Source organism: Ruditapes philippinarum, unplaced genomic scaffold, assembly GCF_026571515.1.
Source record: "Ruditapes philippinarum isolate M1 unplaced genomic scaffold, ASM2657151v2 ctg4856_1_1_1_1, whole genome shotgun sequence".
In the NCBI taxonomy this organism is placed as follows: Eukaryota; Metazoa; Mollusca; class Bivalvia; order Venerida; family Veneridae; genus Ruditapes; species Ruditapes philippinarum.
Genome location: NW_026853421.1, coordinates 48,740 through 63,981, shown reverse-complemented (window position 1 = coordinate 63,981; position 15,242 = coordinate 48,740). Strand labels below are relative to the sequence as shown.

The window sequence follows — 15,242 nt, the reverse complement described above, 5'->3', positions numbered from 1 at the left end:
GCTAATTTATCAAAAATGATATGTTAAAGAAACTTTATAATATATAATCGTTACTATAGTTCATATCAATGAAATGCAGGTTTATTTTCTGATTTTGTACATCATTCTTTCACCGGAAGTGTTACTTAGCATGCGTCTGCTAGCAATAGTCTGAATTATGCAGTCGCTCATTAAAAGCACTCTGATATCTATATTTAGCTCAAAGGGATTTCAAAATGGCGGCGCCCATTTTACTAAGGATTTTTTCACAGCTCATTAGGTATAGGATATATTTTTTTTGAAATTTTCATTTAGTTTGAATTTGATTTCATTTGGATTGATACGCGTCATACATGTTATCTAAGAGCGCTACAGCCCTCGCGGGGCCTTTGACCCCGCTCGGACTTTCCGCGTATTAAATTAGTGTAAGTTTGATAATAAATTTATTGAACACGTTGAATAAAATAATACTATGCTCGCATATTATGATTTTATTCAAGTCGTTCTATAAATTCAGTATTAAACTTACACTCATTCAATATCCTCTATTTATAAATTAATTTCTCAAATCACTGAAGAAATGATATTCGACTGCATCTTCGGTAACCCATGGTACTAGTTACTTGTACACTTCATTCTCATGAATGTAGTGCAGTGAAATCAGTACACGTGGGTTCCGACGATAATTTTATAGAGCATAATAAGTAATTATAAAATCATATCTTCATGAAAATATTTTATGTTCACAGGATGGTGGCTATCCATGAAAATGGAGGACAGTTTTCTAAACAAACTACAACCTTTGGAGAATTTTCCCAAACTGTTTGAAAAGAAAGAGAGGTTCGGTACATACAATGAGACTACGCTAGGTTTCCTTCTAGTAAGTTATAGTTTTACAAAATACATACTGTGAAATATGAACGCTGCTGTCCTTTGTGGAATGGACTCATCCTTCTTTGAATGTAGAACTGCTCAATGTTAGTGAAGGGGATATAAATAGTTTGTCTGCACGCATTTGCAATTTATCACCATAGCATTTAATACGTTTAATATGAATTTAATATGCCAGATTGCAATGCGGTTTACGTACAGTTTAGTTTAGTTTATTTATTTAATCATGGCATATTACATGCATGTGATTAAAACTACAAAGAATATATAAAAGATAAACAAAAACATAATAAAGTGTTCGTAGCACAAGTGCATACAAACACTTATCATATAAAGTTTGTTTCTTCAGTTATTCAGTTATACTTTCAACATAACATAGCTTCCGTCCAGTTTGACCAAAGCAGACAATGGTCGTCAGATATGTTGAAATGGTAAATTCTGCAAGTAAGAACTCGTGATGTTGAAATGTCTTCACCCGTCTTTTACGGTCCGACTTTTTAATAACTATTCCAGAATCCATCAGGTAACCGAGTGAAAGCATTCTTGGTATATTATTTGATTGTTTTAATTGGTATGCGTTTTACTGAAGAAATATAAACTTTTAATTTCTTTTTCACAGTATGCCGATAATGAAAGGGACATTTTGCGAGATATTCTACAACAAAGACTCGGCGTAGACTTACCTCCCTTTCCAGACACAAAACTAGCGAAGTAAGTTAAAGCTATACTGTGTATTTTTTTAAAATAACAAAAGCAATAGAAGCGCATTTCTTTCAGATTTATAAATGTTGTCTGCTTTCCTCCCCAAATATTCAATTGTAATTTATTTTACTAATATCTTAAACGTTTCACAGCTTTTTTTTCTTATAATCTTTTATTTATCTTTTATTTACTAAGTCAATTATAACCTGGGATCTCCCATCACTGATGGGCGGCATGCCTTTCGGTGTTTGTATTCACAGGCTCCTCTTTGCAGGGATAATCGGATGTTAAAATTTCCGCTGAAAACCTTTTACTGCAGGTTGAAACAAACCCACCAGATACTCCGGTCAGTCCGGAAAAAAATAATACTAGGGTTATTACCTAGCTATTTCCCGATCTCCCCCCGAGAAATAGGGGCCAATGTAATAATAGATTGTGCATATATGTGAATTATTATGTCTTTGCAAAATAATGAAAATTGTTTTGCAGCGAATTCATCAGGTGAGTTCTTAGAAGGTATTAACAGTCAATTGTTTTTATTCAGCGTGTTAACTTACTCAACAGGCATGTTTATTTTATTTTCAATGTACATACATGTTTTATGTGGATTGTTATTTTGCGGTACTGAAATGAAATGTGCTTCTATTAATTTGCTTGCTCAATTCTCTAAATAAAATAGCCATAAGGGTGTATAGGACTGAAATATACATATAAAAAATATCAAAAATAGGTAAAATTTTGTATGAATTAATTGCACATTAAAACGTATTCAAGTAAAAGGCAAAGGCCTTTGATTCAATCACCGTTCCTCAAAATTTAAAATTGCAAAAACTAATCAAATAATTATATATAACTAGTAAGATATCAGACGCGTTTTGTTTTGCGTCACAAATCAAATCACTTTTGCTTTAAGAAAAAAATGGCCCAGAAGTTTATTAATCAATTCTCCATGTATGTATGTTGGGTAGAAATGAAATTATGCATTCATTTTCATCTACTGTTGAACGATATGTATGGTTTACTTATTTAATAAAAGAAGTGTGAAAATATGGAAGGATATTAACGCAAAAAATTGCATCCTTGCCTTATTACGTTACATTCTGCTTTCTTGACTTGTACATCTTGGATTTTTACTATTACATTTTGCATTATGACATGCACACAATGCATTCTGGCTTGCACATCTTGCAATTATGACTCGCACATGTTGCGCTTTAAATTGCATGAATCGTTCGTTATTTGACTCTCTTAAAAATTTTGTCTACGGTTAAAAAGGTTATTGTTTGATGCTAAAACAGTTCAGTTTAATTATAATGATCGTAAACTGTCTTACATTTAAATGTGTACAAAAAATTTAGGAAACCTATGGTAATCGTTTATACATGTATAAATTAATACATGGAAAAACCGCACTGAGTGCCAATTTACAACAAGGGCAGGAAACTACACTCTTTTGGCGCAAAGTTCGGGAAACATTGTACGGAACCAACGGAAATTTTACCCGAAAATATTACGGAGTATCCGGAAATCTATCACCTTTCATACCAAAACACTTTGAACAACATTGTTTTGTTGATTAAAAAAATAACTTCTTAAAATCATTGATTTGGAAATGTTGTAACTTGTCATTTGTTCAGGCTTTTGAAATATAATTTGACCCACACAGTTTCAGTAATAAATACAAAAATTGGTTATATCGTTTTGTATATATGTTTACCTTATTTGCTTCCATAGTGGGGAAAACAAAGGGACGTAACTTTTTGGTTAAAACTGAATCCGAACCGCAATACGGACTTTACCGAAGATATTAAAAAGTGTAGTGCCACCTATTAGCATTAATTTGGGTGTCACATATTATTTCACCAGATGTCGCTCGTATTATGCTTTGCTGCATTCGGCTTTCGACTATGCGGCATTCTACCTTATGACATTCGTCATTTAAAGCTCTGAGTTAAATAGACCCAAATTCACAAAAAGTTGCAGGTTTTAAGTTTATTGGAATTAATATACACAAATTGGAATAATAAGTTGCTCCTTGTTAAAAAAGATATCAACATACAATAAGCAAGACGCACACAAGCAGAAAGCCATAATGTGGCATGTAAGAAAGCAACATTTAAAAGTCAGAATGCCAGATGTACAAGTTAGAAAGCACGATGTAACGTAAGAAAGCAAGATGTAATTTTGCGTTAATATCCTTTGCCGGAAGTAATTTCAGATACAGACAGTGTTCATTTTATAAATCAATGATTATATTAGTAAAACTCGTTTTAAAGGGTAGAGCAATTGGAGGAGTGTGGGGATGTATTTGGGATATTGAACTTGATGTGTTGTTTAATGTGTTTTCACAGTTGTTGCTAGTTTATGCATATACAGTCTCATATTTTGCTATGTTAAATGCAACATAGATTTACATTCAGCTAAATAGTAGACGTTTGCCAAACTGTGAAAGTTGTGGTTTTTATGTTGTTTATGGTCCAAAGTTATTATTGTTTAAAAAAAAAAACAATTATAACGTTGGAGTGAAAAAAGGCCAAAACATTGAAACTATTAAACTTAAAGCCGAAATTTAAAAGTATTGATATATATTGTTGTACCTTTTGATGAAGCGCACCTAGTTTCTAGTTACTTCTAATTTATAATAATAAGTATTTTATAAGACGTTACCACTTATCCCATTACTCATTAGCATTTTTTGGAAAAGCCTTTTGTAAACACCGCACTTTGGGGTTCAACCCGCACTTTTGGGGTACAACCCAAAAGAGCGTAACGCACTTTGGTGTCAAAATTTTTTGATCCCAAAGTCGGTACACCAGGTTACATATGCATTTTTTATAACATCAGACTAGGCGACCCCATTTTTGGGTTCATAACAGTTCCAATGAAATTAGAACGTTTTAAAATAATATTCTTGTAGTTGATTACATTTTCTGAGCTAGCTTTGTGGTCAAAATTGTAGAGAATGCATGTTCATACATGTTTCCATTCTAAATTAAAATCCCATTTTCCTTGACACTACTAAAAATGAAACATTTCAAATGGGGGTTCCCAAAATGGGTGCCATTAGTAATTTAAGAAGCAAGTCATAAGTGTTAATTAAATTTAAATGAAAAATTTACGTTTTCCGATTAGGCAGGCATTTAATTTTTCAATCACGTAATTTTGTAATTTTCGGGGAAAATTACATCTTGTCTGATTTTCAAAATGGCATGGTTTTTAATGGACATCAAACAGTACTTTTTTTTTGTTATATAGAACGCGATTTTTAAGATACATTCATAAAACATTTCAATTTAAAACATCAAAACAATATGAAGCCGCGTCACACAAAAACAAATAATGGCGTTTGCGACCAGGCAGGATCCAGACCAGCCTTTGCGGTCCGTCCAGTCTGATCAGGATCCATTGCTGTTCCATCAATTTTCTACTTGTTAAAAAGAGTGTTAAGCAACCCTTCGATGGATCCTGATCAGACTGTTTTTTTTTTTTTGTTTTTTTTTTATTTTTTTGTCCGGGACCGCGCAGGGTGGGTTCTGGATCCATGTGGGTCGCAAACGCATTATGTTGGTTTTGTCCCGTGACGCGGCTCATATTTTAATTTATTGCTTACATCGCATTTAAATGACATTAGAAATATTGATGTATATATTAAGTAATCGACCGTTCATCTTGACTTTCCAAATTTCAAAATATTGCAGTGTTTGGGATATCAAAAATAAGTCATGTACCTTGGTATTTAAGCAGAACTCAGTTTGACAATTCAGGAACTTTCTGGGAAACCAATGTAGATTATCAACGCACATTGGGGTCATTTTCTCGATTTGTCCCAAAGTTGCATTGATCCTTTTAAAGTGCGGTGTTACAAAGCCTCCTGTTACATGTTCAAAGTTCAAATTCTATAAATATTAAAAAAGGTTTTTTTAATACTGTTCCAGCTTGGCACAATTTGTTAATTGGACCACTAGCCTTTGTAACGGCATACTAAATTCTTAAAAATTTCCTCCTAACCATTTGGCAACGACATTACAGGGGCGGGTCCTCCAAAAAAAAAAAAATTTTTTTCCCCAAAACATCACTATTTTGCGTTGATTTTTCCCATCCCAAATTTGATTTCAAAGGGCGTGCAACTTCTCAAAATGGATTGAGATTGAGTAAAAAGTCTTTTTCAGCGTTGGTTACACGTTACCTTATTGTCGACCCTGAGGCCATTTTTAGCCTCTCACAATTTCTTAAGTTTTCTTGAGATGAGGTGATCTGTTCAAACACCCTTCAAACCCTGCCCCCCCCCCCCCCAAAAAAAAAAAAAAAAAACAAACAAAAAAAAAAAAAAAAAAAAAAAACAGGGAAGGGGTTCACGTCCCGTTTTTCTGGCACCCCTTGATGTATCTATTTGTCATTAGGGGATGGCGCCGAAAAAGTTATCACTTTTAACACCATTTCTCAAACGAAAATAAAGTGTTTGGTTGTCTAGGTAAAGCATTTTAACGTGTAACGTGTAACGCGCTTAAACATAACGTTATTATTTGTATTCAATTTTATTACTTAATAATTTTTCTCAGGTTTTTCCTTACATTTAAATGATTGAAGACCCAATTGATTTCCCAAATGATTTGGAATATAAAAATCAATCAACTTTAAATTTCAAACGAAAATAAATAAACAATACACACTATGCGAATATATTTGTTTAACAATCCCCAATCCTAGACCCTTTCCTAAGTCTCGATTGCCTTTCTAAACATATTAAACGTCCCGTATGGATGCCTACCTTGTTAAAATACTACAATGTAGTATGCTCGTATTTTTATGCTTTCTTGTTTAAAATTTATCTCAAAACAAATTGTCCATCATTGCAACCCCCCGGGGGTTTACTTTTACTAATTAAAAGCCCTGGCAACCCTTCTCCGTAGCGTACCATGGATTAACAGGCAATATTATATATAGGCAGGTATAATTAAAGCCATCCAACATAAGATGTTTGACAATCTGACTTTCACCCAACACCCCAACTGAACTCAGTTGTTGTTGTTTTAGTTTTATTTATACTTGGCGCCGGGCTTCCCATATGTCCCAGGACTAATCGGCCTCTGTTACGATCGGATTGCTGGTCGTAGAAGCCTGCCCAACGGAGGGAACTTATTCGCCCTGCAACGCCGTCGTCGATCGTAGAGCTGCGACGGAGGGGTCTTTTCTGGCTGGTCGTTTCGTTCGTTGGACCTTTTCTCTAGGGACCCATCTCTTCGCTTCTTGAACAATGGGGTTGACAATAGAAAGGAAAGCCACCTCTTCCGGGGAAAGCAGCAGCTCCTCTTTAGGGGGCCACACGCCTCGCCGTTGGTTAGGTCACACCAGCTATTGTGACCTAACTTAGGTCACCCATCTGGTGTGGCCTATTGTCTTCCGAGCGACGTTGCACGGCCCGCGAAGGGGAAGTCGGAAGAACTTGAAACTCACCTTGCAATACCTCTCCTTATATATGCTTTGCACATTCAACGGGGCCCTTACGGCTATTTATGATTGGGCTAATCAACTTAAATACAAATTATACAGAAAAAGAGTACCCTGCCTAATTAATGTAATATAGATCATATAGGTCTCATTACGAATAATATCAAATTAAAAACAATTATAGAAAAAGGCCTAATTTATTTCATTAAAATTACTCAAAGGAATACTTAACATTATAATTTACAAAGAAAAATTATAGCCCAAACTATTATTGAAAAAATATAATTAGATATAGAAACGTATTGCCTTCGTTTGTTCACGTGCCAAATGGCGTTCCTGTATTTAAAAAAGGGCTGTAATTTCGTTTTGATTGTTACACCACTACTGATCCCGGGGGGGGGGGGGGGTGAAAAAGACGTCTTATATTGAAGTAATGGGTTAACTTAATTTAAACACAGGTAATAAGTAGGTTTGTTTACATCATTGCTTTTTTTCACGTGGATGGCCACACGCTCAAAAAAGGAAAAAAAACACTAATTTACAGTCCTTTTTACATATTAACTTTACCGCAAGTGAAAATCTAATATAATATCTATTCACTTTTGTGGGAAAAATAATTTCTGCATATTTTTTAAAATGAAAAATATCTTTCCAGGGAGGAGAAGATTAACGAAAGAAGAAAATGCAAGAGAAAGTAAAATTGGTACCACATACGCAATCTTCATGCAGTCAGTGCTTTTCTGAAGGTAAATTTATATACATGTATCTTACATTACATGTAATTATAAATGAGCCGGTTTAACAATTTGTCATGAAAAAAAAAAACAAACAAAAAGATTTTTATTGATTAAAATTTGTAGCTTTTCCATTCAATAAAACAAGTACCAATCATGATTATTTTTTTGAAGAATTGACGAAATTCGGTTGAATTATTAACATGGTTATGTCTTCCCTATCTACGAACTTACTGGATAGGAATAGTTTGTTTGTTAAAGTTTGTTACCGTGCACATGTTTAGTGATTCGGAGTTCGGTTAATATTTATTTTTAATTATTTCAATCATTCTTTTAATTTTCAGGTGCTGAAGAAACACAACAAAGACAATGACCGACAAAATTAAGTAAATCAGAGTTAAAAAAAAACGCCCTTAATGATGTAAGTCTTAATTTTTATATGAAAATTTAATATAGCATCCGGTTTTGGTTAGGTTGTTTACAATGGCTTCTTGAAAGCTCGTCAGTATGATTATATAATTCTTGTGAAGGACTTTGGATTCCTTCATGTGAGGAAGTTTACTTATTGGTCTAGGTTGGTGATTCTACTCAAGTGCCGGGTCGTGCGTGAAATAGTGCTAAACTTGGCACCAAAATATCTCCCCCATCCGTTAAGTCTTGCTATATGAGATTTACCATGCCTGCTTCACATAAACCCAGCACAAATGTATCACATTTAGTTAGTCATAATAAATTTAGGTCCAAAATATTTAAGCACAATTTTGAATCCCATTTTAAACGTAAGTGTAGTAGCTTAGATGAAGATTATTTTCTTACAACATTTGAATAAGTCTTGTTTGCTGAGTCAACAATTATTTAAAGTATACTATTATTAATTTGTTCAGCTTGGGAAAAACAAACATATAGAAAAGGTACATCTCAACGAAAACACACGTTATATATTGAACGATAAAGCTATCAAAATAAGAAAATATGCCAATTGTAACATTCGCGGAGAATTATCTTGGAATTGTGAATAGTTATTTTGAGGGAGGACAAATTCAATAAAATATGAGCAGCTACATTTATAGAGTCTTGTCAGATCGCATTAATTGTCACGACAGTTTGGTTACTTACTGGCGGCATATCGCTAAGGATTAGTGACATAAGATAACCATGTTTGTATTTTGCAGACAGAAGAGTTCCCCAAGCGTTACGTTGAGAGATTGTTTGGTAGAAATGTCACTGTAGATGAAGCTATGGAGGCTCTTGACGAAGACGGGAATGGCGAGGTAAGTCAATGTCAATTGATACGCTTGAAAATTATATGAGTCGCGTCACGACAAAACCAACATAGTGCGTTTGCGACCTGCATGAATCCAGACCAGCCTGCGCATCCGCGCAGTCTGATCAGGATCCATGCTGTTCGCTTACCAACCCTTTTACAAGTAGAGAAACTGATAGCTAACAGCATGGATCCTGATCAGATTGCGCAGATGCGCAGTCTGGTCTGGATCCATGCTGGTCGCAAACACACTATGTTGGTTTTGTCGTGACGCGGCTCATATTATTATCTCTAATAAGATAGCCAAAGTGTTTAGGTTATACTTAAATTACTTCAGTTTGTTTGTGTAGGAAACTATATGCTTATAGACACACTTTCTTTCAAATTTATTAACCATCCTAGAAACAACAAGTACTTAGTGTAGTTTCATTCTGAAGGAAAGAACGGCTTGTCCCTGACGGGATATGAAGTCACAATCTTTCCTATAATCATGGCAATAAAATATTTTCTGATGTTCTATCAGGAACTATTTTTAGCTCGACTATTCGAAGAATATGAGAGCTATTGTAGTCGCCCCGGCGTCGGCGTCGGCGTCAGCGTCCGCGTCGGCGTCTGCGTTGGTTAAAGTTTTTTGTAAAGTCAAATATCTCAATTATTGCTTGAGATATTCAATTGAAACTTACAATACTTATTTATAGTAACAATGTACATCAGATTGACAAGTTGGATAACTCTGCCTACAATATTGACAGAATTATGCCCCTTTTTAACTTAGAAATTTTGGTTAAAGTTTTTTGTAAAGTCAAATATCTCAATTATTTCTTGAGATATTCAATTGAAACTTACAATACTTATTTATAGTAACAAGGTACATCAGATTGACAAGTTGGATAACTCTGCCTACAATATTGACATAATTATGCCCCTTTTTAACTTAGAAATTTTGGTAAAAGTTTTTTTGTAAAGTCAAATATCTCAATTATTGCTTGAGATATTCAATTGAAATTTAAAATGCTTTTTTATAGTAACAATGTACATCAGTTTGCAAAATTGCATTACTCTGCCTGCAGTATTTGCAGAACTATTTGCCCCTTAAATTTGAAACTTAGAAAATTTTGGTTAAAGGTTTAAGGTCTTCAAAGATATTTACTTGAAACTTTACACATGTACTTAGGGTCATAATTTGAGGGTCATAATTGTATGTCACTGACCAAGTTCCATAACTATCCTGCATTAAGGCTGATTCATATCCCCTTTTCTACTTAGTCTCTTGGTTAATGTTTACATGCAAGTTTTACATATCTCAATAACTATTAAAGATATTTATTTAAAACTTCACAGATGCATTTAGGGTCATAATTGTAGGTCACTGACAAAGATCCATAATTCTATCTTGCATTTAGGCTGATTTTCCTCCCCTTTTTCAACTTAGAAATTCATGGTAAAGTTCTGCTTGTAAGCTGTTATCTCTATAATTACTGAGGGTTTGTGCCTTTTTTGGGACAATTATATGCATTCATAATAATAAAGCAGTGATTTACTTGATAAAACATCTTAATTACAAGCCTTTGTACGTTTTCTGTCAATTTTATGTATTCATAGGTAATTAGTATTATTATACTCAATAAAACACCCTTGTGACATTACCTTCAGAATAGTCAAGCCAATACTGTATAATTAGACTGTCTCTAAGGCCTATAACATGAATTTATAAAAAAAAATTAGCCCTTTTGTGAACTTAGAAAATTTAACATTATCAAAGCTCTAAATTTTACGTTATCAAGGCTCTTTTACTATCAAGCACTTAGAATAGTCGAGCGTGCTGTCCTACCGACAGCTCTTGTTTCTATGTGTATTATCTTGGTTTATTTAAAGTTCTAATCACGAAATAGTTTTCACGTGTACTATCACTAAATATCTTATCTTACAGGTGTATTATCACGAAATAGTTCATTTCATTGAGAGAACTGGTGTCTCCTTACAAGCCCGTTTCCTTGGCTACCAAAGAAAGGAAATCAAAGGACTGTTTTCATTTTTCGACACATTGCAATCAGCACTGCTCACCAACGTAAAACGAATCCACGTAGAGGTAAGATTATTGTTTTGAGTGTTAAAACTTGATGTTTTAAGGGGAGCGGTGGCCTAGTGGTTAGAAAAGACCAACTTTACTCGACTTGTAATAGGGAATAAAGATACCCATATAGAGTTTATTCATTATTTTATTTAAATTAAACATATTCATTAAGAATTTCATGGGTTTCAATACATTTCTAAGATAAAAATATTTAACCCAAAGATGAGAATAGTATATCTTTAAGGTGTCTGCCTCTCAACTCAGGGATCATGGGTTCGAGCCCTAATCGGGTCACGACCATGTATCTTCATATGACTCCAGTACTGGTTGGTTCCAGGAAGCGGACTCGAAAGTGAATAATATAAGTTGCAAGAACTTGTTTCGCAATCGAGCTTAAATACATATGTTTAAACCAAAACTTGATGTTTCATGGTAACACGTATGCTTGAACCTGAAATAGTGTTGGGAGAGGCACCTTGTATCTTCCTCCACCAGTAAAGTCATGAAAGAGAAAATCATGTAATACATGCAGTCAGATTTATTGAATATATTAAATAATGAAATGCAGCTGTCTTCAATTAATTTTAATCACGTTCGAAAGAGAGAAGAATTACTCACCAAAAAACAGATATAGATATTACCTTAAATCTTGTTTCTTATAGACTAAAATTTTTGTAAATTATATGCGATTCATATTACATTTTAGACACTTTTATCTATGCAGTTGCCAAAGTATATCTCTTGCCTGTACCAAACAATATATGTGTCATTTCCGAAATATTTATTCTTTTCAGGAGAGAGATATCGAAAGGACTGTCGGGATTAACACAGGTCATGTTGGTACATCTGATTTCAAACTAGAAGTAGCTGATAGAGAGTTTGTGGTAGAGGTGAGAATCAATGCATTGCTTCTATTATTAAGCAGATTATAAACTTTACTTTGACAGGAGTGAAATATGTTTTGTAATCAGACTTTACAATATGAAAAATAGGAGACTTTTACGTAACGTCATATGATAAAAAGTGCATAAGTTAAATAATAGCTATAAAATATAATGACATAGGTAGATTAGATTCAAGAAATCATTATGAATACAGAAAAACAATCTGCAGCGGATTATTTAAACTTTATTTTACTAGTAAAATATTATATTCCATCCATGACCATAGCATAAATACTTCAAACTGATATTTTATAATAACATTTCATCTGTGTTATAAAGGTTTGCCATTTTATCTTATTCAATGAAAAAATCAAACACTGGTTTAGTCTTGTGCTATAGAGTTTTTTTATCATTTTAATGATAATATTAAAAATAGGATGATATTTAAAAAAAAACAAAAAACATCTTTGTAACAAGCTTGTTCATTTGATGGTGTCGCATGTCCGAATGGTTATCATATCGCATTGGTTCAAACCTCGTCATAAATTCTGAATATTAAGAATAGAAAAAATCCAAAATCTACAATTAATTATTTACATTTTTATCAATATAATTTTGGATTTGTTTGCTTGTTTTTCAGCAAGGGAGACGTTCAACTGAGTCGTTTTTACGCTATTATGTAGTAAAGAATGATCCACCAAAGAAGTCAACGGTTAAAGTTTTAAAGAAATCCACCGCACAATGTAATGATGACACTCCTGGTCCGGTTAACGGACTTGCTGAACATGTTAATAATGTTACCGCACAAACTGATGGTAAAGCTAGCACTGAAATAAAAGCAGATATCAATGTATCTAACAGCAATGGACATATTGAAATGGAATATATAGACAGTGAAAATAATGATGAAAATAAAAACGTACCGGTTGTGTCTAAAGATCAAGAAGACCTTGATGACTCAAAATTTGAGTTAAATGAACATGATGCGTCGACACAAAAGTTGTTGACAAAGATGGACGACAAAACTTGAAATCAGTAAGGATCAGCTTATGTTACAGATCGTTGTGAAGTTTTATTATAAGCTTTTGCTGTTGACAATGCAGTACTTTGTGTTCGTTAGACAGGAGGACGTTCGTCGATCAATGTTCTCCTGTCTTTCATTTTGTAATGCTTATACATATGGCGCTGACGATATTGTTCAGTTATGTCCTCGATATTGTTGTATGATCATTTTGCTTTAAGACCGAACGGGTCCAGTTTTCATTTAGCAAATGTATGATTCTCATTGAATGAATAATTTAAAGATGATCTAGAAACCCATGCTTCACTTAACAAACCATTAAACATGCAACGGTTATTTTTACGAATTCACCAAAAAATATTTATATAAATTGAATCAAGATATATTTAAATAACCTAATGAGAACCCGGTGTTGAAATTAGTTCCTGCTTATGCCTGTAATTCTTGTTAAAGAAAGCAATTTCAAACAGAATAAAGATAATGTTAGTGTTCGTTGAAACGCCACCCAGTTGTTTTGTAAAACAAGTATTTTTCTATTCAAGTTTTGATTAAAATTAACCGCTTGGAACCACTTCGAATACTTCTCAGTCTTCCTCCACCGTTAAAGATGCATTTGATTTCTTGTTTTGCTGGTACTTGTTTATATAATTTTGCTAAATTTGATGTTGAAGCAGAAGAAAACATGTCTTGGCATAAGCAACATAAAAGCCCTAGTACAAAATTGTTCGTGTATATTTGTTATTGACAATGTTTCTCATAAACTAAAGTTTTTATTTCTAATGTTCATGATTACAACTTCATTCAAATGTGATAAAGAGTCATAATCTCTTGGCTGAATTATTAATTGTAAAAAATTTAGACAAGCTCATTGACAAGTAAAGACTTCAAGCAAGATTAATCAGTCTGGTGTTAGAACTCCTGCGACAGCTTTATATATATATATTGTATGCATAATTATAGATTGGCGGTAATGTGGTTGAAACAACCTAAATTTTAATCAAACTCAAAACATTTAGAAAATATACATCAAAATTATAGAAAGCACTTATAATAAATTTATATTGTATTTTACATTTTTCTTTATATGACTTATGAAATATATTAAAATAAGTGTGTTCACTGTTAACGTTTTGTAAATTATTTTTTGTAAAATACATTTATAATTGATATCGCCTTTTCTTATACATTTCCCCTCTCCGGACTCAGCACGGAACTCTCCGTATTCTAGCAGGTAAGGTGTTACTTGCTTCACATGACTTGTGACATGTCCTTATTGAAATCCACCTCGTGACTTGAGGTAAACCGGCTGTTATAGAAAGTTGGAGGAGCTCACCTAAACATGAAGTAACGTATGGAGGAGGCACACGAGGCACTCACGACAACTTAAACTGAAAAACTGTCCGCTGTCCGTGCGACTTAAATACCTTATAATCCTGCTCTTGCTAAATGTGTATAGACTCAATGTGACATTAATATTATTTCAATTACTTTAACGAAGAGATTGAATACTTCATTTTGTAATCGCATGTTTAATGAAGGCACCAGTTGGTGAGTTACGACTTCACTAATACTCGTATTTGTACGATAGGCATGCAAGACAGTTGAGCTTTCTATAGTATGTTACGAGAGCTGTTATATATTACGTAGGGACACTTGACAACGATATTGCATTCTAAAGCACTAACTGTTATCTTGAAAAAAAAAACTTGATTTTTCTATGCTAGATCTTTGAATAGCATATGCATTTATCTCGAACTTAGCCTTTTTTGCTTGCTTTGGGCATAATTTACAACTGATTAACGGGGGCAATGAAACTAAAAACAAACGGCAATGAAGGTGCTTTATTTAAGTCTCTAAACCTTAAATTGAAGAGGCATCTTCCAATTTGTCTGATGAATGTTTAACGAGACTAATCTTCTATTCATTTTGTTATATAAACTCTTCACGAAACACATATGCCACGGTGAGTGATCGAAATTACCCTACTGTAGGGTTGTGATCTTACTGCTTAGTTCTACCGTGTTGTCTACATGGTCTATGTATATGTTAACTAAAGAATAGTAAACTGTGATATCATTGACAATATTGAATTTTAGTTGTCTCCCTTGTTTAATTAAATCCAACATATTGTATCCGATATAATTTACTCCCGGTAACATTCGTAGAACAGTTATGGCATCTATTTATGAGTGTTTTCTCCAACGTTTCTACTATACGAGTATGCTGCTTTTCGCGGAATAGTCAT

At 33.6% G+C, this 15,242-nt stretch overlaps 1 protein-coding gene across 1 annotated transcript; it reads left to right on the top strand.

The window, feature by feature from the left end:
• Positions 1-8,146: 8,146 nt before the first annotated feature.
• LOC132736839 (uncharacterized) lies at positions 8,147-14,164 on the top strand. Its single transcript, XM_060724061.1, has 5 exons — positions 8,147-8,175; positions 8,927-9,025; positions 10,949-11,107; positions 11,887-11,982; positions 12,617-14,164. The coding sequence occupies exons 2-5, from the start codon at positions 8,993-8,995 to the stop codon at positions 13,004-13,006; spliced, it is 678 nt and encodes a 225-aa protein (XP_060580044.1). The 5' UTR covers positions 8,147-8,175; positions 8,927-8,992; the 3' UTR covers positions 13,007-14,164.
• The last annotated feature ends 1,078 nt before the right edge of the window (positions 14,165-15,242 follow it).

What these genes read in the sequence shown, in the direction of transcription:
- LOC132736839 (XM_060724061.1), top strand. Translation starts at nt 8,993, where the DNA reads ATGGAGGCTCTTGACGAAGACGGGAATGGCGAG. An exon ending in ACGAAGACGGGAATGGCGAG is followed by an intron (nt 9,026 to 10,948) that starts GTAAGTCAATGT and finishes CTTATCTTACAG; the next exon opens with GTGTATTATCACGAAATAGT. An exon ending in ATAGAGAGTTTGTGGTAGAG is followed by an intron (nt 11,983 to 12,616) that starts GTGAGAATCAAT and finishes CTTGTTTTTCAG; the next exon opens with CAAGGGAGACGTTCAACTGA.